The sequence below is a fragment of the Vipera ursinii genome, assembly GCF_947247035.1.
Source record: "Vipera ursinii genome assembly, chromosome: 3".
NCBI classification, from domain to species: domain Eukaryota; kingdom Metazoa; phylum Chordata; class Lepidosauria; order Squamata; family Viperidae; genus Vipera; species Vipera ursinii.
This window is the reverse complement of record NC_139516.1, coordinates 42069878-42096428: the sequence shown is the minus strand read 5'-3', so window position 1 is coordinate 42096428 and position 26551 is coordinate 42069878. Positions and strand designations below refer to the sequence as shown.

Below are 26551 nucleotides of genomic sequence, written 5' to 3'. Positions count from 1 at the left end.
TGCGCTTCTCCTGCCACGGTAGCGCGGCGGTCTGCGGTTCCGGGCCCTGGCTCAGCTTCCTCTCTTCCCGGCCTTACCTCCCTCTGGGAGGAGGTGGTGCGTTTCGTCTCCGCCTGCCTCCCTGGCGCGACCTTCCAGGGCACCGGAGTTTCTGAAGAGCCAGGTGGCGATAGCGGACTCCGGTCGGAACCCCACGCGGGGATTGCCTCGACGTCCTCTGGGCTTCCGCTTCTGGAGGAAGAGCCTGAGGCGGGCGGGGCTCGTAGCGTAGAATAATAATAATAATAATAATAATAATAATAATAATAATAATAATAATAATAATAATAATAATAATAATAATAATAATAATAATAATAATAATAATAATAGTTATTATTATTGTTATTATTATTGTTATTATTATTATTATTTTATTTATATACCGCCCTTCTCCCGAAGGACTCAGGGCGGTGAACAGGGCAAATGTATAAAATACAAAAATACAAAAGTTAAAAAGGAATTAAACATAATGCCCAAGGTAAAAACAATAAATACAAATATTAAGAACAATAAAAAACCCAACCCAATACCAGGGCCCTGTCGGCCAGCCTTTCTCAGATGGACGGGGAACATCTCACGGTGGAGGTGCAAATCCAGCGGGGCGGACTCTTCGGCGCTCGGTGACCTTTTAACGGCCAGGGAACACGGGGTTGTGTGGATAGAGAGTTTAAACCAGCGTTTCTCAACTTTGGCAACTGTAAAACGCGAGGACTTCCTTTCGCAGAATTCACTAACATGTCTGGGCTAGGGAATTCTGGGAATTGAAGTTCACACATCTTAAAAGTTGCCAAGCTGGAAAAACACTGCTTTAAAATATTGGTGTGCCTTCTTTGCCTGTAAAAGATTGCTAATTGTAACACCGAAGACCACCCTTTTCCTTAGGGTTTTAGGGGAGTGAATTAGAAGCCACAACCAGATTTTAAAAGTTTTTTGTTTAAAAAAATAATAATTAATTGCATGGATTTTTTCCCCAACCTCCTTGGCTCGCTTGAGTAGAAAGTACGATAAATATAAATAAATAAGCTGAGGTGGCTTCCTTCTGCCAGACATACATACGAAGAATACTTGTATGAGTCTTCCCCTCTAATTAGCCAAGTGGGAGGCTTTGCTTGTCCTACAATGAAATAAATATTTTTTTCTACTCAAATTATAAAACCTGATTTACTGATCATTGCTAACATTGCTCATAGGAATATACAAACACACATTTTAGCTTCCAATATCTTGAAACATGGATTTAATCTAATTAGAACTTGGAAAAGGAAAGCATGTGAAGGTTGAGACCAACAGTAATGTCCTTCATGTAAGACTCTCCCTTTGAGGGAAGCCAAGGCTTAAATTATTTTGTTCTTGAGTAGAACTTCTTTCCTTCCCTGGACCTGTCACATCCTGTCATAGATGTGGTCTTAGACAAAAAAAGGAGCTTGCTCAGCTAGAGTGATAAAAGCCTGGAGTAATTTAATTTGATATTGTAAAGGCATTGTGGAGACTCAGACCTTGGGCCAGAAATGTATGTAGCTCAAAAAGAATCAGTCTTAGGATTCAATCCTGCGGAATCCTCCCAGGAACAATTTTTACTCTGTCTTGAACAAGATCAAGGAGCAGTGGTGGTGCAGAGGTTAGAATGCAGTATTGCAGGCTAACCCTGGCCACTGCCTGGCATTTGATTCTAACTGGCTCAAGGTTGATTCAGACTTCCATCCTTCTGAGGTCAGTAAAATGAGGACCCAGATTGTTGGGAGCAATATGCTGACTCTGTAAACTGCTCAGAGAATGCTGTAAAGCACTGTGGAGCAGTATATGTCTATGTGCTATTACTATTATGAAAAAGACTGAAAGGCTTAAAGCACAGACATTGGTTTTCCTCTCATTCTTCTATATCATCATCTTCAGAATGCTACTAAATATGAACCAAAGACAGAGTGAAAAACAGAAATATATGCTACTAAGGCTTGTTGATTAATCATGGGATTGAAGACTATTTATACTACTTTATAGCCAACTTTGATGGAAAATTGGCAAAAGCAGTACATCTGATTTTGACTGCTTCCATACCTGCAAACAAAGAAGCAGGGTTTTTCTTTCTGTCTTCAGTGTTGATCTAAACATTCAACTTGCAATGGCATTTAATGAAGTCATAAAGAAAGAAGGGCTGACCAGTCTCTTCCCTCTCTGGCTAGAAAATTTCAGCTTCTCCCCCAAGGAGATGATAGAAGACTTGGAAAGCTTTTCATTGATTAATCTCTAAGAACAAGAGTATTTTAGATCCTTCATGGATTACCAGGCAGATAGAATATTAAGATGGGTTTTCAAAGCAGCTTTAGAACCCAGAATGAGACAACCTAGTAATGTCAACTCGCCATGGGACAATTCCAACAATTCAGTTTAATTATTTAGACTAATTAAAAATATATTTTACCTTTTCTTATTCACATTTCATTTTGTCACTCCTTTGGCATCCTTTAATGATTGTATTCTACCATTTCTTCGATATTAGTGTAACTCATTCCATGGTGGATTGACCTGTGACGAGTTGGCCATGGCAAGTTGTTCCACAGCAAATTGTCCACGGCAAGTTGGCCGTGGTAAATTGGCTATGGCAAGCTGTCCTAGACCCTTAGAACCTAGGCAATCATCTCTAGTCTGTAGAGCCGTGAATTTCGGAGCATGTAAATTGTTGGAGCTGGAGTTAGATTTTAAACACCATAAAGAAGGAATTCAGTAAGTTTGTTGAAACAGCTAAATTGATCTGTAATTCGGCTTCAGAAAGTATTTCATTTGCAGAAAGTCTTTCATTTTATGATGGCTGGAGTAAGCTATGTGCTTAGATGTATGGTGGGACATTAGCAAGTCAATAATCAATCTAGAGCTGCTCTAGCAGCAGTTACAATGAAAGAGGCAAATTCAGAGAATAGCACTAAATAATATTTTAACCCCCAGATTTGTAGCGTTGTGGATAATCATTCCTTTGGGTAATTAAACAATACCAGCAAATATAGAGATGCTTTACATTAGTAAAGTTTCTTAACAATGGCTGTTGGAACTGTCCTGGAGGAAGAAATGCCTGCATCCTGAAAAACAGTATTTTATTATCTCTTATGTATATAGTACATAATACATGCAGACCTGGAAACTTGCATTACATGCTAATTATCTAAGATATTCATATTTTGATAGATGGAATGCAGGCAGAAATATCTATCTCTTCATGTTATAATAAGAAGAATGCAAGAGCTTAGAAAGAGCTATCAAGAAAGTTGTCTTTATTTCTAATTCCTTTGTTCTTTGTTGCTGTATTTATATAGCTTAAAAATAATTATGCTAATCTGTTTTTCTACAATAATAAATGGCTCTATTGATTTTGAACTGCCTGGGATCTGTAGAGAAAGCTCTGGTCAGCGGAAAACACATAAGATACAATGAGGAAGAGAATATTCTACTTAGGTTCCTTCCATAGTCTGTTTTCAAAAATTAGAGAAACGCTTTAGAATGATGGAAACAATAAACTATCTATTGGGCATAGAGCCAATAGAGCAGGTTTTCAACTCTAGAAAAGTTGACTAGCCTATTTTCAGTTTGTTCATAAATAAGCAGGCATATACATAGAATGCCGGGACGCGGTGGCTCAGTGGGTTAGGACGCTGAACTTGTCGATTGGAAGGTCGGCAGTTTGGCGGGTCGAATCCCGAGTGCCGCGTAGCAGAGTGAGCGCCTGTTACTCGTCCCAGCTTCTGCCAACCTAGCAGTTCGAAAGCACGTAAAAATGCAAGTAGAAAAATAGGGACCACTACGGTGGGAAGGTAACAGCGTTCCGTGCGCCTTTGGCGTCTAGTCATGCCGGCCACATGACCACGGAGACGTCCTCGGACAAGCGCTGGCTCTTCGGCTATGAAACGGAGATGAGCACCGGCCCCTAGAGTCGGAAACGACTAGCACGCATGTGCGGGGGAACCTTTACCTTTTTATACATAGAATGAAGGCTACTGCTAAGCTTGTAAGCCGCCCTGAGTCTTCGGAGAAGGGCGGGATATAAATGGAATTAAAATAAAATAAATAAAATAAAATTAGAAAAATTATCAAGCATCAACTTTGCTACTTTCAGTCAATTGTGCACTGGTTCAGGAGGATAATATTGTAACAGGGTAGGGGAGATTTTTTCCATTGTTTACTACAGATTTTGTAGCCTCTGACATAGTTGCATTTTCAGTTCTCCTGCTGGAATATTTATGGTATTCTGATACTCCATTAATTTAGCTTTGATTGCTCTTTCTTAATGTTTTGTACTATGTTTTTCTCAAGCAGAATTTTTTCACTTCCCCTCCGCTCTCTGTGCTCATCAACGGTCAGAAATTCTTCATTCTTCCAATCTAGAACATAAGGGTAATGAGATAATATATAAAGGAGTTATTATATTGCAACAAATCTATCTTAAACTGATTAGAGTGCGTGGGGTTCATTGGGGTTCAGTGCTGCACTTGTGCTACTTCATTTTTCTCTTCATTATATTTCATTAGTTTTTATACCTTTGTTGCTCACATCTTACTTTTCATATAAGTGTTCTAACCCACTCCTGTATGTCACAGTGAAAAAAAGTGAATAAAATGCTCATAATATGCAATATAAAACACAGATTAAATGGAAAACCACCAATAACCATCACAACAAACTTTGATCACCCAGTGGAGGTATACCATTTAAAGTCCAGCAGCTGAAACTTTCAGTTAGAGATGGTACTTTTTATTTTATGCTATATAGAATCATTATAGCGTTTGGTAACTTCATACATTTTATAAAATCAGTCAGTCAATACTTCATTTCAGCTTCAGGGATTTTTTTAAAGTTATGTGTACATGCGTCATCATGGTTGAAATCTGGTCAACTAATGATGTACTGCTGATGGATTTTTGTTCATTTTTATTAGGAGCAATAGCTAATCTGGGAATGGATAGACTAAAGGAAGATTTCCATTGCTTTGAGTAGTAAAAGAAGTAGTGAGACAATCCTCGTATAAATAAAACAATCTATTTTAGTCATAGTATTAATAGATGTTATGCCTATTGAGGCAATATGCATAGGTTAGGAAACAGTTCTGCACTGATCTCTCTTTTTCTGTATGTATATACATATTCATATATTCACATTCCTTTTTCCTAGATACATAGATAGTGGTCATAAATGATTTCAATGTTATATTAGGCCCAGATATCATCCTTGTATAAGATAGATACAAGGGTTGCTGATCCAACATTAAAACAGCCTCTTTCCTTGATCTAGTATTTGAAGGATAGTAAATTAGGATTAGGATTTATTAAATTTATATGCCGCCCTTTTCCCTAAGGACTCAGGGCGGCTCACAACAATAAAAATTAAGAGACATAAAATACAAAAATTAAAAAAGAATTAAACAATGAATATAAGAAATACGGGACAATTTAACACAATAAAAAACCAAATTAAAAACCATGGTCAGTCCAGGCCCGCTTGTTGGAACAACCATGTCTTTAGGTCATGGCGGAAGGATTGAAGGTCAGGGGCCATCCGCAACTCTGGAGGCAGTTCATTCCAGAGGGTCAGTGCGCCCACAGAGATGGCTCTCCCCCTGGGGGTCGCCAGCCGGCATTGCCTGGCCGACAGAACTCTGAGGAGGCCGACTCTGTGGGAACGAACTGGGAGATGGGAGGTTAAATTGCTTAGGATATTATTCAGCTTGGATGGCCAGATCCTTTAGCTACTGTAAGTATTTTGAATAGCTTCATTGGAAAGAAGGGCTGCCCGTAGAATTTACTTAATGCTGCCTGTCATCCCCAAACAGCCCATTCCATAGAACAGCACCGTTCCACATAAGGCTTGAGAACCCCATTGGAGAGAATTTTATAAAGAAGAATTTGTGAATCCAAAAAGACATTGACATTCTATTGAAAACCTTGTTTTAGCTGCTGATTGCGGATTGCTAAAGTTAAGACCATACAGTAGTAGTAGCTAACTTCAGACAGATAAATCTTCAGGCAATGATTTAATATCTCAGATAATAAAGGATAATTTAGATTAGTGAGCTTCTATTTTAGCTTTCTGTTTGTGTTCATAGATAAATTGTATACCTAAACGAATGAACTTAAAGTGTCTAACTCTTTAAAAGGGAAAAGAGATGACCCAAGAAATTACGGACCATTATATTGCTTAACGTGTTGGAAACTGAGGAATAGCTTAGGAGAGCCTGGTGGGAAAAGTAACTGGCTTCATGAAGGGATAGTTACCTGTCCACCAATAACTAGAGCTATGCTTTTTCCATGTTTCTATATATAAGTATATTGTTTATTGATTTCAAATTGATATTTAGATGATTTTGTTACATACTTTTGTTTACTTCATGATTTTAAAAGGATTTCTCTGTTTGTTAAAATAATTGGGTTGCTTTAAGCATGAATCTTATAAGATGAGAACAGTGAAAAGAGGATATTTGCTAACTTTATAGGAAAAGACCCATGAAAAAGATCTAAAGATACACTGTAAAATGTTTTTGTTGCATGCTTTATTAATTATTATTAAAACATGTTTTATTAATTCTCTTTATTTTTTAATACATATACATATCATTTTACTCCTGTTGTTTATATGACATCTTTAACAATTGTTTTCTCCCCCTCCCCCAGAGTTCTGTTCTGTTTCTACCTTACCAGAATTTGAAGGTTCTGCACCATTTTTTTCTTTTCCATACCTTACACATTCTCAGCGTATTTTGTACAAGTGCAAACCAGGATTTAAACTAATCAATGAAAATATAAGCTTCATGGTGTGTCGTAATGGTACCTGGAAACCAAGTAAAGACTTTTGCAAAAGTACCGGTATGTCTTTTTCTTACTGGGAAAATGTATTTGTTTTTGTTATGTTTAAAGAATTACTATAAGACTTAAAATATTAAAAAACCACCAGGGACCTCCTATTAGGTAGTGGTTGTAATGCTTTCTTTGAAATCTGCTAAAGTTGCCAGTTCTGTCTGAAAAACCTAGAGGTAAAAGAAGCTCTGGCTCTATGCTGACCTCTAGTGGTTATTTGCATTTTTCACCCTGACACTTGGCCTACATGAGCAATGCTGTAATGGGAGAAATTTCCAGAAAAATGTATTCTCACAATTGTATAATGATCTGGTTTTGACTAATAGATGCCCATTAAGTATATAAATGTCAGTTATTGTGTCTATAGATTATTTGTGATTTAAAAGATATCATAGGACCAAACAGTGCCTTGGTTTCTTTGTGCTGAGTTGACAGCAGTTTTGGGGAAAATATCATCTGATCCTATGCATTTTTACTGTGAAGTTTCAGTTCTGACTCACTGAGTTTAGTCAGTTTATCACGTAATTTATACATACATTTCAAAATAAAATTATAGCTTTTGCTCTGTAAAGATCCATTGATAATTGGATTAAAGTACTCAATTGCTTCAATATTTACTGTATTTGGAATTTGTGTATAGATTTGCAGGAAAGTATATTATTATAAAATTTGGTAGCGCGTTTAGAATATAAAAACCTTGGAAGTATTACATGAGTAATAGAGCACAGCACTCATACAAACCTCTTTTTCTATCAGTGCATTCTCTGGCATTTAATAACAATCTTTGGCTTATCCTGAGGACACTAATGACAGTTTTGGTTGGTTCACAGTACTTACCGTAGGTGGAAGCAAGTTACCACTTCCATTGGAGCCCTACAAAATATACATTTTTTGTTGATAAGTTCTTAGAATTTTATGTACATATGCAGATACATTTTCTATTTATAGATCTTAATAGGGAAGTAGTGAAAATTGTAACAATTAATAATTCCCCAGAAATACCTATATACTATTTGTAGTCTGTTGTAGTCTTTATTCATGATCATTTTGTATTTTTTTTTCTAAATTGTTTCTCCCCTCCTTCCACCAGAAATACATTGTGGACAGCCTCCAAATATTATTGATGGATTTCACAATGGAAATGCAACCACTTACCCTGTTGGAACAATAATAAATTACCATTGCAGTAAAAACTTTTCCCTTATAGGGGCATCGTTTGTGGTGTGCAGTGCTAATGGAAATCTTACAGGGCTGTGGAAGGAGAAGCCACCCATATGCAAAGGTTGATGTTTAAAACTTATGTGTTGTATGTTTCTTTTTTATTTTTTCAGTAACGAATAATTATTTTGCTTTATTCCTAAGCATATTTATATCTGGTTCTCTCAGTTTGCTTAATGGTAGCCTTCTCTTAATCATATAAATGTAGTTTTTGTTTTTATATTTAATTGATCAATACCAACTGATTCAATTCAAAGTGGCATATAAAGGAATAACAGTTAAAAGTTTTTAATTTAAATTTGATTCAGAGTTTCAGGAAAAAGGCTTCCTTTTTGGAGGAGAAAACTGGAGATTTCTGTTGTATTGCATTTTTGGACTATGTTCAGATAAAATACATTACATTAAAAATGTACAGAAACAGTCTGTGATATTTTATGTCTTACAGTTGTATTTATTTTCCTATCTTATTAGAGGTGTTCTGCAAAGATCCAGTGGTGGAACATGGAATAAAGATAACTGAACTTGGGAAGCCATATATATATGGAAGCAATGTTACATTTCAATGCAAAATTGGATATTTTATGATTGGAAATTCTTTGATTCGATGTGAAAAGAACAACATTTGGGTTCCCATAGCACCGTCATGTAAAAAGAGTAAGATTTTATATTTTTAAAAATATTTGATTAGAATCCCTTTTCTCATTTAGTAATAGAATAGAGTAGAATAGAGCTGGAAGGGACCTTGGAGGTCTTCTAGTCCAACCCGCTGCTCAAGCAGGAGAACCTATACCATCTCAGACAAGTGATTGTCCAGTCTCTTCTTAAAAACCTTCAGTGATAGAGCGCCCACAATTTCTGAAGGCAAGCTGTTCCACTGGTTAATTGTCCTCACTGTTAGGAAGTTTCCAGATTGATTTTTCTTTGATCAGTTTCCAACCATTGTTTCTTGTCCTGCCGTCTGGTGCTTTGGAGAATAATTTGAGGGCCCCCCCCTTATTTGTGGCATCCACTCAAAAACTGGAATACTGCTATCATGTCACCCCTATTTCTTCTTTTCTTTAGACTAGCCAAACCCAATTCCTGCAGCTGTTCTTCATACGTTTTAGTCTCCAGGCCTTTGATCATCTTAGTTGCTCTTCTCTGAACTTTTTCCAAAGTCTCAACATTTTTTTTGTAGTATAGTGACCAAAATTGGTTGCAGCATTCCAGGTGTGGTCTCACTAGGGTTTTATAACATGGTACTAATACTTTGCATGATGTTGATTCTATGCCTCTGTTTATACAACCCAGGATTGTATTAACTTTTTGGCTGCTGCTGCACATTGCTGGCTCATAGTCAAGTGATAATAAATAATTTAAATGTAGCCTTCAGAATGTTTAATATCATTCATAGATTGAAATTCATACTTTGACTTCTGTTTGTCCCATTCACTGTCATGTAGGGTCTTGTCCAACTATGGAAAATTGGTCATGTGTAAGCAGCTTAATTATTCATATAATAATAGCACTGTAATATAGAATGACAGGCATCCCAAAGTTGAGAGCATTTCTTCCTCCAATTTTTCATTAACACAATTCAGCCAAATTCATCCTATGAACTTTTGTAGCAAAGGGGGTCTTATACTGGGTCTTTCTGGTCCTTTTTTATTTAGGACATACTGAGCAAATAAGATAATTTTCATGTTTTTCTCTGCGGGTGGATGGGCAGGAAGTAATATCTGTAGCCCAGCAGTACAAAAAAGATGGAATCATGGAAATTGAATTTTAGCTCTGTCAGTTATAGTCTGGGATATATTAACAGAAGATTTAGAAGAATACGAAGTTGGAAGAAAGAGAAATAGAAAAAGTACACTAACAAAGTATTTTGTTAGTGTACAGCAAATATACAGAAAAGGAACTTTAAAGCAACTGGTAGGTAGGGATTATCTACTTGAGAGGATGTTACTGATTGATTAGATTTCTGTCACACTTTTACTTCAGGAACTCAATGAAATATACATAGCACTTTTTTTCTTTCATTTTTCTCCACAGCAATAGCCCTGTAAGGTAGTTTTGTCAAAAAGAAGGAGTGAACTGTCAAAAACTACCTAGTGAACTTCCGTAGCTGAGGATGAATATGAATTTAAGTCTTCTCAATAGTATAACAAACCATAATAAGTTGCAGAAATTAACAAAAAAGCTCATTAACATTCAGTAATTACCGTAATTTTTTTTCAAGCAGGTTTCTACGGTATCTAATAAATGAATGAAGCATTGATGAATAATAATGAGCCTCAGAAATATGCCTTATGAAGATCAGTGGCACCTGACTGCATATATAGTGCCTGCCTTTAAAGCAGATTACCTGGGCACTGCCAAAAGAAAAAACACACTTTTTCTTCCCTTAGGGTGGTATAAGGACAAGAATTATAGTTTTAATCATGATTTCTGGAATGACAAACACACTATATTATATCTTAGTACAATGCATATCATATTATTTTAGCTTTCACTGAATAAATGAAATAGTTTCTTGTTAATATGGAAAAGAGGGAGGGAGCTGCCAGGCTGCCCTTATGAATTTTGTGCTATGTTTATGGATACTTGTGGAGTTTTTGTTTGTTGGCTGAAGCACTTACTTGGGGGTTTGGAGTTTGGAGCAGGCTGGGCTGGACAGGAGCAGACTCCGCAGAAGAGTTACTCTTATTGTTTTACTGCAGTGGCCACTTTATGGCATTTTGCAGCATTTTTGCAGTCGCATTTTGCTAGCCATGTTTGTTGTTTTGTTGTGGACCTGGCAGCATTTTTGTGGACAGGCTTCCAGCTCCTCGTCTGTTTTTCTGGAAGACCAGGCTGCTGCAAGATGCTGAGAGCAGTCTGCCATGCCAAGAAACCTCTGACCCATAGCATGGCAAGCAGCCCCAAGGCTATGGAGTCCTGGGGCTGCTTGCCACATTGCAAGGCAGGATACAGAGCAGCCAAAAGGGCAGAGATGCCAGGGAATAGGCAGGTGGGAGGAGTTGAAGGTGAGGAAGTCCCTTAGAAGAATTGAGGGTTGGGGCTGAGAGGGACCATACCTGGAATGACTTGGATTGGGATGTCCTTGGGAAATTTAAAAAAAAAACCCAGAAGGCGGCAATGATAAATGATTTTTATTGTTGCAACAAATAAAAACAACCCACAAACAAATCAATCCTATTATAGATACCTCCCTAGGGCATGATTTGAAGGAGAATTTAAATTGAAATGAAATTCAATAAACCATTTTAGTCTGGTTGCCTAGGAACTTATTTATACAGATATCAGAGTGTAAGATAGACACATCTCTAGCTTGAAATGGACCAGGTGTGTGACTTTGTGTGACATGAATGTGAACCAATCAAGGGAAACTGAATTATAACATAATGTCATAGTATTATCAGAATGTATATGGATGATATATCTCGACAGTTTTTGTATAAAAAAATATTGTTTATTACAGTTTCTCCAGACGTATGTGGTACTCCATTGATTCTCAATGGCAACATACAGCCTTTGCAACCTCAGTATGAAACTGGAAAAAGAGTTGCCATAAGTTGCAACCAGAACTATTCTTTTATTGATGACACCACAATGATGACTATACAGTGTCAAGGCTATAATCTCTGGAATCCTCCCGCACAATTATGTTTATGTAAGTATAAATTTAGGTATAAAGTGTTCTCTTCTATTGCTTCTAATGCTATAATCTAGACAAATGTAGCTATAGAGGAGCAATATGTTTTAAATATTATCAATTTCCATAAAGTGAATAGGAATGGTCCATTAACTTCCTTATATCTTTTATAAGAATGAGCTTCTAAATAATATATTGAGTCTTGACTGGAAATCATAATTTTTTTTGCAGCAGACTAAAAATGAACATAATACAGTGGTATCTTACTACTCATCCTTAATTTGTTCCAGGAGGCATGATAATGATTACCAGACATGATGACTACAAAACATTTTTTCCAATAATGTAGTGAGTCACATGTCAGCTGACACAGACAAGTTCTAGCTTGTGCATTGCATACCAAACAAATGATGAATATTAGGACAAAATTTTCACATCAGAATGTGTTGAATACCAAATTTGATGAGTTTCAAAGCAACTGAGTATCAAGGTACCACTGTACATCATTTTGATGATTAGAAAAAATAGGTGATAAAAAATGAAAATCTTTCTATAACTGTAGAATAAGAGATTAATTTATATCTTTACTTATAAATCTGAAGCTACTTCTTTATATTTTCTTTCTTTTGTTCCAACCTTTCTTTTTTGTCCCTTTTCTTTGTTTTCTTTGTTGTAAATATTAGTTCTTTTTAGTTTTTATCTTTCTTTTATTAAAGTTTGATACAATATTTTTTAAAAAGATACTTTCAGTCCAGTTATATTTTCCTTCTTTATTATTATATAATAATGACATGTTTTAAGATTGGAGTTTCCAGGAGAGTCAGAATTATTGCACCTTAGGTTTTTGTTGACAGTTTCTGAATGTTGTAATGTATTGCTTGATGAATTTAAATGAGTGTTTAGTTTGTACTGAAAAACATCAGGAACAATGCAGACAAACCATTATAAGGAAGTAATTTTTTAAGTGCCACAATAGTCATCTTGTCACTTTAGCAAGGTAACTTTGGAAAGGGATATTTGGCCTTAGTATGTTCATACCTATCTGCCTGCCTGTCCCCTCTCCATCCATCCATCCATCCATCCATCCATCCATCCATCCATCCATCCATCATCCATTGCACTGTCTCCCCATTTTTGACTATTTTCTCAGATATTGTAAACAAAACAAAACTTGCAATCGTAACAGTTGTAAGCCCAAGTATTAAGGATTAGGGAAAATAATAGAGTAGAATAGAATTCTTTATTGGCTAAGTGTGATTGGACACACAAGGAATTTGTCTCCGGTACATAAGCTTTCAGTGTACATACAAGCAAAAAGTGATAAATCATGATCATAATAATAAAATACAGTCATCATATATCATGACAACACTCAGTGATAATCATAGAATAATAAATAAGCAATCAACATAAATAATAATCGAATACTAAATAAAAGCAATCAGCATAAATCATGAGATATAAACAACAAAGTTATAGTCATAAGAATCTAAGGAAATAGGTAATAAGACAGATGAGAATAAGTAATACAGCCCTACTAGCTGCTTTGACATCCCAGGGCATAGACAGCATGGTGGGGATTAGTTGTTTAACAGAGTGGATAGCATGGGGGAAAAACTGTCTTTGTGTCTGGTTGTTTTGGCATGCAGTGCCCTATAGCACTGTCTTGAGGAAAGAAATTGAAACAGTTTATATTCAGGATGTGAGGATGCTTTTTTTTTGCTTATAATACATATTTGTATCTTTAGTTAGAACTTCACCAGATATTTTTCACCTTTTCATCAATCATGGAAAAATAGTCCTTGGGAAGAAAAAATATTACGAGCCTGGAGATGAGGTGGTTATTGCATGCCATGCTGGCTATATATTGATAGGACCATCTAAGATTAAATATATTGGTGGGAAGAAATGGTTTCCTAGTGTCCCAAATTGTCATCTGAGTAAGTATTACTGCAAATATATACCTATACTAAGTAAACATTGTTTTAACTGCCTATAAATTATTTGTCTTGCTGTTCTGTTTTTACTATATAGCATGAATTTGAAGATTGTAGATAGAAGACAGTAAATGGCACCAAAGGATGTATTCCCAGTTTACCTCTCTGTTCCCTTTGTTTCTTTTTTGTGAACAGAAATCAGATTTTGCTTTGTTGTGGCAAGGTAAAATAGAGATTGGAAGTTTTGGTCAGCTCTTTTTAAACTGTATATTTTCTACCAGCTCCTATAGTGTGTAAATAACATATTAGCACTGCTGTGCTGAAAACTTGTTGATGGTATTATTTATCTGTTTGTCACACAGCCAGATGTTCAGACTGGATTTGGCATTTTTATTCACCTATCAAGTACTTCCCAAGGACCTTGGATAAGCAGATATTGGTGTTATACTGTTAAGAGTTATCCCAAAGTATGCAAGCTATTCCCAGTAAAGCTATCTTTTGCAATTAACTGATGGTGAATTTGTCTACGCTTATGGTGTTTAATTAGTGTGCCAGTTGTTTTGGGACTGCATCAAAGGAGCCTACTATGATTGGTACTACCTTTGCTTTCTTTTGCCACAGTTGTTTTGTTTCTATTTTTCAGATCTTTATATGTTGTTATCTTCTCCAATTCTTTCTCTTCTGTTACCTCCAGATTCTACCATGTCCACTATCTAGACTTTTCTTTCTTTCTTATTGACAGTTGTTAAGTTTGGCGTATTATGAAGCAGGTGCCTGTCTGTTTGAATTCTAAAGTCCCAGAGCACTTTAGTTAATTTACATTCTATTATTTTATCTATTTTATGGTCCCACTAGTTCTTGCTTGTGGGCAAATAGTATTTCTTGCAGATCTTCAAAAGTAGCACTATTGTTGCTACTTTGTCATACTATTGTCAGTCTGAGTAATTTTCTTGCAGCAGCTAACCAGGTGACCTACTATTTTTTCAGCTTCTTTGCAGAGGTAGTACTTGCTATCAGTTGCTATATATTTTCAATTATGGCTTTATATGCTTTTGTTCTTAGGGCTTGGTCTTGTGCAGCCAGAATTGGCCTTTCTGTCTATTTCCTCAACTTTCCTGATCATAGCTATTGCCAGGTCTTGTTATTATGTTTTCCCTATTTTTTTAAAAATGTACTGGCCATGTAATTCTTTGTCTTCCCATGCCTTTTTTCTATTCTTCATTTGATCTTTCTTGCAGGGCAGTTTGGTCTCTCCAGTGTTTAAGTAGGCCTTCTTAGTATAGTAGCTTCAAAGAATTTTCTTTACTGTCCTTCAGATATTCTTCCAATGCCTTATTTTCTTCTTCAACTTTCTCATATACTTGCAACATTCTGCACCCACCCATTTTCCTTGGTGATTTTATTAACATTGTTCTGAGGATTGAAGGGCATGATTCATTGTCATTATTTTTCTAGTCTTCTTATCCAGGGCTTTTAGTTTTGCTTGAATCCAATCCACTATTCCAACTGAGTATCTGATGACTGGAATTGCCTAGATGTTAATTGCCTTGATGGTATTTCCTCCTAACTGTACTGCAGCTGTGCTGTACATTAGTGGGATTGTTTTGTTACTTATAGCGATACTTCACTCTCTTGATGTATTCAATTTGACTATTTGACATCTTTTAATGCTTGTGCTAGCTATTTCTTTGGAAAAAGCTTCCACACAAGCAGCCTTATTCTGTTGTTTTGTGCTGTTCTAGATGCTCAGTGATTTTTTATTTCAATTCTTCTACTTCTTTAGTTAGAGGGCTTTGTTCTATCTGAGGTAGAGAAGAGGGTGTCTGGTTTCCAAATGAGAACAATTCTATAGCTGTGCTGGCTTCCTCTACTGCCAACTACCATGGTTTGCATCTAGTCTGAGTTACTAATGGGAAGGCTTTAGTTTCTTTGCTCTGGGTAAACCTTTGCAATTCTTCCAATTTAGCTTGTGTGAATATTTTCTTTCACACTATAAATCAACACTGATCTGTTATTTCTGATTCTGGATGTTGTTTTTTCCAGAAATGGTGCATTTGTTTCAAACATCCTATTGTTGGACTTGATCTGCAACAACAGATAATTATTTCTTTATCATTGTATATTTGTGATGGGTAAATTCCTTTCTTTCCAGCTGCAGCTGCTGACCCTAGTTGTTCAGCCAACAATCTTGAGCCCTGTAGCCCATTTTTTACCAGATATCCAGGAACTCCAGCATCTAGCATAGTCCTTGTTGACTGGTGACCACTGAGCTGGTAATGGGTTTCTATAATTTACATCTCACCATATTTTTTTATGGGAGAGACACTCTCTGTCTGGCTCCTCTGATGGGACCTGTCTAATATGGTTGAACCTCTGGCATAGTTCTCATTTTCTTCAGAATACACAAGCCCCACAACTATGTCAAGGTAATGCTTCACTGGGGGTCAAGGTAATGCTTCACTTACTATAGGTAATTACAATTAGATTCATGTCTAAGACTGTTGGAACTTTAGAAACTCAAGTCCTAACCAAGGGCCTAAGAATTATTAAGGTAGCATTTAAGAATACATGCAGTTTCTAGCAGAATGTTTTTTTTGTAAAATTATGATATTTAGATCTAATACATTCAAAATTTCAAAATGTTGAGGGAGTTCATGATTGGTATAAAAGTGGATTTCTTATTCCATAAGCATTCAAAATTTTCCAAAACCTTTTCGATTTGATGATCCCAGTAGTTCATACTACATTCAGATCCAGACCTCTGGCAAAGTTTCTCATAAATCATTTTGGCAACTCAGTCATGCCTCTGCTTGTACTCAGTTTGTGTAATTTTATAGTTGGTTTGCTGTAGCCACTGATCAAATGGTCAGTTATATTAAAAGAAGGTGGAATAATAGTACCAATAGGAATAGGAATAATCACTATCAGCCAATTGCAAAAGGCAGTTTTACTTGGAACTGTTACATCCTGCAACAATACTTTTAACAGCATCAACATTAGCCTATCCCAATTCCTTGGGAAGGACTCAGCAGGACAAAAGTCCTAAATCTGGTCTAAACATCTGCCTGGCAATGTGAACATCCATAATTGTAGATAGAATTTATTTTTTTTTTAATTCCATTTGTATCCCGCCCTTCTCCGAAGACTCAGGGCGGCTTACAAGCTTAGCAGTAGCCTTCATTCTATTAAATGGGGGACAGCCCAAATAAAAGTGAAGTCAAGCAAGCTGAAAGAGCGAGCTTGAAGAAGAAACTAGCTCACAAAATAGAGCAATCAGTATTGGTAGTTGGGTTGTATCCATTTTTTTGGCGGGTGGGAAGGAGCAGAAGTATAAGTAACTCATAGAAGTATTCGAGGTTCAGATACACTATTTCGGAGCAACAGAGAAGCACAGAATTATGATTTCGATTGCAAACTGAGCATTGAGCTTGCTTAAATCTGCATCTCCTCTCAGATGGCGCTTAGTTAACCAGCCAGGAAATTCCCGATTCTGCCAGTTCTTAACCTCAGCTGCTCACTATATATTAGGAAAAGAGATAACTTTTCTTTATCAGAGGACTACTTGGAGGCAGTTTTAACTAGGATTTTCCTGAAATGAGAATGGATTCAAGAGCTATCTGTGTATCATCTACTTGTCTGATCTACAAGCATTGCACTTTAGGGTATAATAAAGAATACATCAATAAATAAATGATTATCCTTTATTATTTATTTGTGTTTATGAAAATTGTTTTAAAATAACCAGTATTTTTTTGTATTTTTAAAAGGAAATTTTATCAAAAATTTATTTCAGAATGAGTAGATCAATTTATATCCTTTTAAAACTATTTCTTGATTGTACAATAGGTTTTTAAGTTGAAAGCTCATTTTTTTAAAAAAAACTTATTTGAACCTCCTCAGTGTAGAATTTCAACTAATAATTTTTTGCTGAGCTTTAAAACCTAAATAATTCATCGTTCCATAAATAATCTGCATGCTCACTTTGTAAGAAATTCGCTTACCAGAATAATTTTTCTTCTTCCTTTTAGGTATCTTCCTCAAACTAGTTATATTTGGTATGTAACTTGTAAATGAAAATGGAAATATTAGCACTATTCAATGCTGCTTTGAAAAAAATCTGCAATTTGCTTTTGGGAAACATCTTCTATTTCTTTATTGGGAGAATTAGTTGTTCTATTCATTTTAACCCAGATGTCTCAATAGTGCAACCAGGTTTCCTCCCTTGAACGTGCAGATATGAATAACGGAGAACACAATTTTGTCTCTATTTTTTCTGTTCCTGAGACATGTACAGTATAGCTTGCAGTTTGCATTCACGTTGTGGGAGTTCTGTGATTGGATTTTGGATATAGTCATTTCATTACCTTGTTAGGTAATATTTCAGCAGGAATTCTGAAAAAAATGTTTTTGATGAAGAAGTTACATATCCTTCTGTATACCAGCTCTGCACATGCTTGAGTGGCATGGATGGTACATGGGTAGATAGTATTTTTTGCAAGTGAATGATCCTTGATGCTGGTAGATAATTTGATTGATAAGATGGTGCTTTTGTCTTATCTGTATTTTGATTGCATCCTTTGTGATTGGTGGAGTTGATAATTATATGATGAGATGATTCCTTAGGAAGGTGTTGTTCTTTTCCCATGATTGTTGCACTATAGATGGTTATCAATTATTAGTATGTATGCATTTGCTTGCTTGCTTACTTCTATACTTGCAGTATGGTATGTGGACGATAATTCCTGAAGACTCTGAGAGATTAACAATTAGGATACTAGATTCCTGGCTCTATCTTACCTAGATGTTTGGGAAAATGCTTTTTGTGAAGGTGTTAACTTTGGATCTTTGTAATGCCCAGTTTTACGTCTTTATGTCTTCTGGTCACTGTTTCTAAGAATTCTTTTGAAATTTTCAATCTGGCTTGTTCCAAGATTTCCATGTTTCCCAATTGGTTAAACATGTGGCTGTTTGGGTGGAGGGAGATTAATGAAGTCACACTGTATTTTTTTAATCACTAGTTGGTATTTGTGAATATGTTTTGTTAACTTCCTGCCATCCAACGTAGTGATGTTTTCCCTGCAGTCCTGTATTCTTCCATTGGTAATGAGTCTTTGCCTAATATGCTTTTCAAGGAACATTTTTGTGTACCAATTATTCTAAATAGTTGGAATAGCCTGTTACTGGACACTGATATGAATTTCTTCAAAACGCGTACATCAGAAAAGCTATATGGTAAACCCAACTGCAACCCAAAATCAAAGCTTTAAGAATTCTTCCAGTGCAACATGCTTCTGTTTCTTTTGTAAAAGTTGTATCCTTCAATTGCTATATTTTATTAATGAGACTGTTCCAACAGTATCTCAGATATCTATTCAATCAAATTTACATTCTTGAAATAATAATTTGGTTTCCAGTTGAGCATTAATATACAAAGAATGAAGGCTGTAAAGTTATGAATTGAGTTTCATACTGATTGTTCAAACAATTTAATTGTCTATAACATAGTTAGTTTCTGCGGTTAACAGGCATTAGAGCTGGAATAGTTCCCAAATATTCCAGCTGTAAGGACTTAATTGCATGACTGACATTTTGAATACATATTGTTTTGATTTTAGTTATTTTTATTATCACACTGTAATTTTACTATGGCACGTACATTTTCTTTTCTTTTTAGGGTGTTCATTACCTGTGTTGATTCTGGCAGTCAAAAAGTTTTACCAGAAATATTTAGAAGAAAGGTAGAACTTGTCTTATTTCCTGATTTTTGTTTTTCTTTTGCTTTATATGGGCACTACAGTATTTTTAGATCAGGACTTTTCAACCTTTTCACCCATTGTACCACTTTTAGGATATAGCAACATCCGAGTACCACCAGTCACCTAGCAAGGTGTCAAAAACTTATGACCTCCCCCAAAAAGGAAAAAAGTGATGAAGTATAGGTAGTCCTCGACTTACAACAGTTCCCTTAGTGACTGTTCGAAGTTACAATGACACTGAAAAAAGTGCCCCCCAAGTCACAGACGAGCAAGACGTCTGCCCACCCGGTGGTGCTCTTCCTCCTGTCCGAGGTTTTCATTGTTGTGAGCATTTCTGTTGAGGATTGATAGTGGGGGTGGTGTGGGGGGGGTGTTTGGTTTTTATTTTCCCCCTCTGCTGGGTGGTTGCAGCAGGTTTTGGTCAATTCACATGATCCTGGGACACTGTGACCATCATAAATATGAATCAGTTGTCAAGCATCTGAATGTAAATCACAAGACCCTGGAGATGCTGCAACATTCCAGCTGATCGGTGCTTCTTCTGGGCTTGGCAGAAGTGCCAGGATCAGCGCCAAGCTCCAGCTGGAGCCTGGCGCTGATCCTGGCACTTCCACTGAGCCCTGATAGCCCTGCAGCTCCAGCTATCTCTCGCTCAGGCTAGTGCGGTGCTCCTACCGGTTCAGCTCATTCCCCTTCCCCGCTTGGATGGTTGTGTACCACCTGCCGGGTGCCAATGTACCACAGGTGGTACCCGTACCACTGGTTGAAAAGCCCTGTTTTAGATAGAAAAAAATGCATATATTGTAGTTCCATGGTGGGGGAAAAAGAAAGCTAAGGAGTAGACAGATTATGCTATTTTGGGCTTGTATAAGTCTATATGTGTTCCTTCAGAAATTGTCTAAACTTTTTTTTTGCATTGATGTGTATTTTTGTTAAAGAAAAAAAAGCTACATATATATTTATGTCTATCATGAATTCAGGGATAGTAGTAGGAGCATGGAGGCTCAGGTGATTAGGACGCTAAGTTAATTTGCAAGCCCACATTTGAAGCTCAAGTTCTGCTGAATGTCAGGAAGAGCTCCCGTCATTCGCTCCAGCTCTTGCCCACCTAGGAATTCGAAAGCCTGCAGATGTGAGTAGATAAATAGGTACCAGTTCGGTGGGCTTATTAATGGGGACATGAGAGAAGCCCTCAATTGGGCACCCCTGGGCAATGGTGATGTCATCAGTTAATTTTTTCACCATGGAAACGACTTTGTGCTTCCAACATGGAAGCACTACTAGTAGTAGTGATGGTAAAGATCGAAGCAAGATTCACAAACATTCTTATTGGAACACTTGTAAATTACAAAAGAAAAAACTAGCTATCACTTTCTAATATATAATTGGTATGTTTATCTTGTTTCTATTATTCTATTGGCTGTTCATAATTTTCTAAATGCTATTCTGTTTTCTATATTAAACATGTATTCTGACATATTTTATTATTCTGCCTATAGGTTAGTTCTCTGATATCCTTTATTTTTGTATAATTTATAATCTTTTGCTCTAGCTTCCAATTTGTTTTTAACTTTTTTGTGGTTCTAATTCCAAAATTACAAAAGGATCTAAGACTCCATCATAAAAAGTTCACAAAATTCATTATCAAGATAATCACATATAATGCTTAGTACAGCCAGTGTGCCAGCTGTATCACATTCCTGGGTCTCTATGCTTACTGACAAAGCCCTGTGTTTCAGGGTCTTTCAAAAGGTTAGCAAGATCGGGGCCAAACTGATCTCTGGGGGGATAATATACCACATATCATGGTAGGGCATTTCTCTGATGTGTATTGTCCATTGTGTTCCAGCTTTATTCTCTTGTAACCTCCTCCAGTGAATGTAAATACAAACTTTAATTGTCTTCTCTTACTGACAGACATTTCTTTTCCTTAATAGGTGAACAAGAGAAAGCCAGAGAAGAATGAAAAAGAAGAAAGTACTGACACAGCAACTACAATAATTGCTTGGCTGCCTGGGGCATGAGTAGAATTTGTTCCAGCATGAGAAAACTAACAATTGCATGAGCATTGACGTATTCTGCAGTATGTTAAGAGAGAGTATCCGGCACCATTGCTTTAGTGAAGGAACTCAGCAGTAGCAACAACTATCAGGTAAATTTAACTTACTTTTTTTCCTTCATTCTTTTGGCCCTTAGTTGTGTAACAGGCTATATTTTGTTAAAATCTTAGCAATAGTGGTAATGCCTTCATTCTCTGATAGTACATCATGCTTGTAATTCTGCTGGTAGTATAAGAAGATTAGAACTTAAATATAATACATAAAAGTTATAAAGTATAGGTAGTTGTTGACTTAAAACTGTATATTTAACGATGGTCTAGAACAGGGGTAGGCAACCTTGGCTCTTTTATGACTCATGGACTTCAACTCCCAGAATTCCTGAGTCATCTGATTCAGGAATTCTGGGATTTGAAGTCCCATGAGTCATAAAAGAGCCAAGGTTGCCTACCCCTGGTCTAGAATTACAAGGGTCTTGGAAAGGGTGCTTTATGGCCAGTAAAGCTTTCAGCCATCACAAAACATTGCACACCTCTGTAGTCACATGATTACAATCTGGTTGCTTGACAGATTGTTGTGCTTACAGCCAATTGCTAAGCACCCCATGATCATGTGATTAACTATTTGCAACCTTCCTGCCAGCTTTTCTAGAAAGTCAGTGGGGAAACCAGCAGGGAAGATTGCAAGCTGCTGCCACCTGCTGAGAGGATTGCCTCTCACCTCTGAGGGCTGCCTGAAAGAGCTGCTTCCCAAAGGGAGCTGAACTCCTCTGGCAGGATGCAAAATAATGTTGAAATACTGAAGATTTTGTTCTGTTCCTGCACCCTGCCAAAGGAGTTTCTTTATATTTCTTTGTATTTAAAGTATATAAAGAAATAATGTTTAGGGCTGTGTGTATTTATAACTTGTGATATTTTCATTTCATTCTGCATGTTGAGACTTTGAATATTTCCCAGCTAGTTCAATTACGGTGAATGCATTGAGTAGGTACAAAATTTGATGGCTCATAGTTGGCATAAAAACAGCTGTGACATGTCAATTTTATTATTTATTTATTTATTACCAAATTTTCCAAAATATTCCCCTGGAGATACTCCTATTCAACTGATCAATTTTAACTCATGTTGGTGCAGAAAGCATATATTCAAATATTCTCTTTAATTTCATTATATCTTCTTTCCTAATGAAGCAGACTGTAAGTCTAGATTTGCTTCCATATTCAGCCACCTACAATTTGCTAGCATTGCTTTTTGTAAGTAAGTTCTAGAAATTAAGTTAAGTTAGTTAAGATAGGCCACTGCGTATTAGCCAGATGCTTGCTGTGTTCTTCAGTCTTCCTTACCTGATGAGCACATATACTGAATAATTATGGAGTGATTGTGTAGCCAAAGGAAATTGAAAAAGGAAAATAAGTTATTGCTATAGTCTTAACAGCAAAGAACAACTAAATAACTTGTCATAAGAAAAAAGACAAGCTGAAGGAATATTTTCTAAGTAATCTAGTGAGGATTGAATATGCTCACTTCCACAGAATAGTATTGTACAAATAATTTTATTTTCCATGAACTTTATTTTCTAACAGCTTCTGCCCTTTTTTGGGCAAGAAACAAAATGATCATGTGGGAAAAGTGGAATTTCTATCTAGAAGCAGTCCATCTCATTTCTTTATTCTACTGCATGTAAATAAAAAGCTCATATTCCAGGCAATATTGAATGGTATTGGTTTATATTGCCATTGCATTACATGCCAATTAGTTGCCATAATAATGCGTTTCTCAGAGAAACGTAAAAGCTTTAAAATCTTCAAAGGTGAGAAATGTGAAACATACAGATGCCACAAAACTGAAGAAATTTTTTCCCCTGTCCCTTCTTCTTGTTACTTATCTCCACAAAAGTATGTATTTGATACTTTTTTTGTATATTTTTACTCCACTCTGATTCTGAGCACTCTATAAAGGCATTAATTGTTCTGGCTGTTTGAGGCAGGAATATTTAAAATATGCCAGGAACAATTATGAACTTTTCATTGTGGTCCTAAAGTTTTATTCTGGATTCTAAAGAACGAACACTTACAGAGTGCATTACATAACATACCTTATGATAGGTCCATTTTCATAGCATTTTAATATTTTTATTGTTTTTTTGTTCTAGCAAATTATTTATTTTGGAATGTTTTCTGTTTCTACTTTAATCTTTGCTTTTAGAAAACATTATAACTAAATAAAAAATATATTTATTCGGCTTTAATAGATTCTCTGGCTGGTATCCTGTTGCTTTTGCTCATGTTTGGGGTGGATTGCTTTTACAAAAAAAAAAGAAAAAAAAAGAATGGTGAGTGCTTTATATTAAAACTATTTTTTTCTAGTAAGCACTCAAATGTTCCTAATCTAGTGTGGCACCACTTAATTTTTTTTTGTATTTGTGATTGTTTTTTATTGTTATGCTGTTTGTTGGTAAAGGAAGATGCTCTGTGCATATAGTAGCATCAGTTAAGAATGAATTCAAGAGCTTTTGAAATTCTAACAAGTGTTTCAGGAAAGATCTTGAACTCAGTTCAAATTCATTTTTCTAGAAATTCCAATCACTCATCAATGTGTATTCACTGGTGGCAAAATATAGAAATTAATTATTGTATTTTTACAAAAATCTGACAACAATGCCATCTAGTGTTAGTTTTATATTACACTTTCATATCAAATAGAAATTATTTTTTAACATTTTGTACAATTTTTTTCTTTACACTATTGAAACATTTTAGAACAGCAAAAGTCTGCAATAAAAACAGGCATATATTTTAAATAAATGTAAATCAGCTTTCTATTACAATTTAAGGTAATTTTTATAAAAGCCAATGAATCAATAACATGTATAAAATAATTAAAATAGTGATAAATTAAATATTAAAATTTAAATAAATAAAATGTTTGGTATTAGTTGAAGATGTATAGTGAAAATATATGGGCATTTTTTCTCTCTCTTTCTTGATATATGTTAGTTTATTGTCAATCCCCAATGAAAAATTATTGAGTGACACAGAAATAGAATAAAAAACACATTTTTTTCTGTATGTTTATTATCCATTCAACATATCTTAATTTTTTTTCTTAACCACTTTTCACACCAAAAACCACTTTTCACACCCAAAAATAAGACCAACAGGAAAATACGCCCTAGCATGATTTTTCATGATGCTCGTTAATCTAAGCCTCACCCCCAAAATAATGATTGGCAACCAGACGGACGCATTTAGTACTGTATTTCTCCAAAAATAAGACCTACCTGGAAAATAAGCCCTAATGCTTCTTTTGGAGCAAAAATTAATATAAGACCCAGTCTTATTTTCAGGGAAACACACTACTACTTTGTCTGTCTTACTCTGAGTAAAACTGCCTCAGGGACCTTATACAGCCAAATTTGGTAACTAAAGGATGTCTTACTCTTTCCAAGGTGGAGAATATAGTGATTAGAAAGTAAAATCATGACAAGAGGTGTTTGCTAAGATGGGCGGACAAGAGTCATTTGCTGAGATGGGCGGACCAGAGTCGTTTGCTGAGATGAGTGGTTATAGAAATAATAAAATAAAAATGATCTAGGGGAATTTTTCAAAGGACAGTTCAGTCCTGGAAAAATGCTCCTCAGCCAGTCTATCTTCTCTCTTACCCCCAAATATAACATTTAGTAACTTTACTGACTGATAATTCTACTGTTTGAATTCTTTGTAAAAATAAAAATAAATAAATAGAAGTTTAGGAACTTTCAATTGCTTGTTCAGTCTGCCTCTCACCTTCCCCAGATGGTGGCAGTAGCACCCTGGAGATAAATATATCCTTTTTTAAAACCTTTTTCTTAACTGAACTTAAAGCCTTCCTGAAGAAATGTGAAAGCTGGAAGGGAATGAAGCTCACCTTGCTGCCTCCATGGAGTTGTTTGGAGCACTTCTATGAGCTTTGCCTAGAAGTCTGTCCTTGCAGCTTATTTGCCATTGTATATCATTAATGTTCATACATTAGCAATTTAATGCATCTTACTTCTAAAAGTATTAGATTTTGTAGAACAAAAAAAATATTACCATTAATGTGCAATAAGACTGTATAACATTAAAGAAACCTAAGTTATATTTTTATAGCAGTGTTTGTCAGTGTGAAATTCACAATGGAGAACAGATTTCTGCACATACAAGCAACAGAAAAAGCATTATTTCTATCATAGTACATGGTGTCTCACTTCATTTTTTAGCCAAAATCATCTTAAAGTATGTCCAGCACTTCCACCATAGTTGCTTTTCCCCCTACATCATAACCGATTTCAAATGGTGCTAGACAAAAACTAAGACTCTGAACACCAAGAGAAATCGGTCAGCCTGTGTAAGAGATGTTTTCCTGAGTTAACACTGGTTGTTAAAAGTGCTGTAGGTTATGCAGAACACGCTAATACCGTAATCTGAAAGGCATTTTCATTAAGCAAGCATTCTTTAGTATTTATCTTGAAAAACTAGTCTAAACAGATGTTATTGGTTACTGAATATTTTTATTTGCAATGTGTGACTAATACTGTACCAATTAAATGTAAACACTAACCATTTCAATTTGTAAAACCTAAAGTTCCTTTATTAGTCATAATACTTTATTCATTTGCTATTTTGATGTGTGTACTGGTATATATTTTCTAAATGCTCAGTGTCCATTATATGCATTTGATTTTTTTTGGAGGGGGGAGGAGATGAAAGCACAGGGCACCCTCACGATAGACTGTAAGTGTACGCTCATATGCATGCATACTTATAAGCAAATCTTATTAAGCTAGGTCACCTGATTCATTTCTAAGTAAGTATATTGAAATATTCTACTAGCTAATAAGCAAACAAAACCAAACAATAGCTTTTACACCAGAAAACCCAATTCAGAGTCTTTCTTTCAGTAAAAAAGTATTGTTCTGTAATATTGGCCTTATTAGAATAGCTTCAGTTCAATCAGGGCTAAACAAAATAAAAGCAATATTTTACGTAATTGTTTCAAGGTAGTAGAAGAGTGTTGTGTGTAATAGATAACTGACATGCGGCTCTCTATGTTCCAGT

General features: G+C 35.8%; 1 protein-coding gene and 1 long non-coding RNA gene across 2 annotated transcripts; both read left to right on the top strand.

Moving 5' to 3' along the window:
* Positions 1-11191: 11191 nt before the first annotated feature.
* On the top strand, positions 11192-14992 carry LOC310638839 (C4b-binding protein alpha chain-like). Its single transcript, XM_083360199.1, has 2 exons — positions 11192-11745; positions 13461-14992. The coding sequence occupies exons 1-2, from the start codon at positions 11496-11498 to the stop codon at positions 13724-13726; spliced, it is 516 nt and encodes a 171-aa protein (XP_083216325.1). The 5' UTR covers positions 11192-11495; the 3' UTR covers positions 13727-14992.
* Positions 14993-21055: 6063 nt separating this feature from the next.
* On the top strand, positions 21056-25516 carry LOC310637853. Its single transcript, XR_014491982.1, has 2 exons — positions 21056-21572; positions 23060-25516. It is a non-coding gene; the product is annotated as an uncharacterized lncRNA (long non-coding RNA).
* The last annotated feature ends 1035 nt before the right edge of the window (positions 25517-26551 follow it).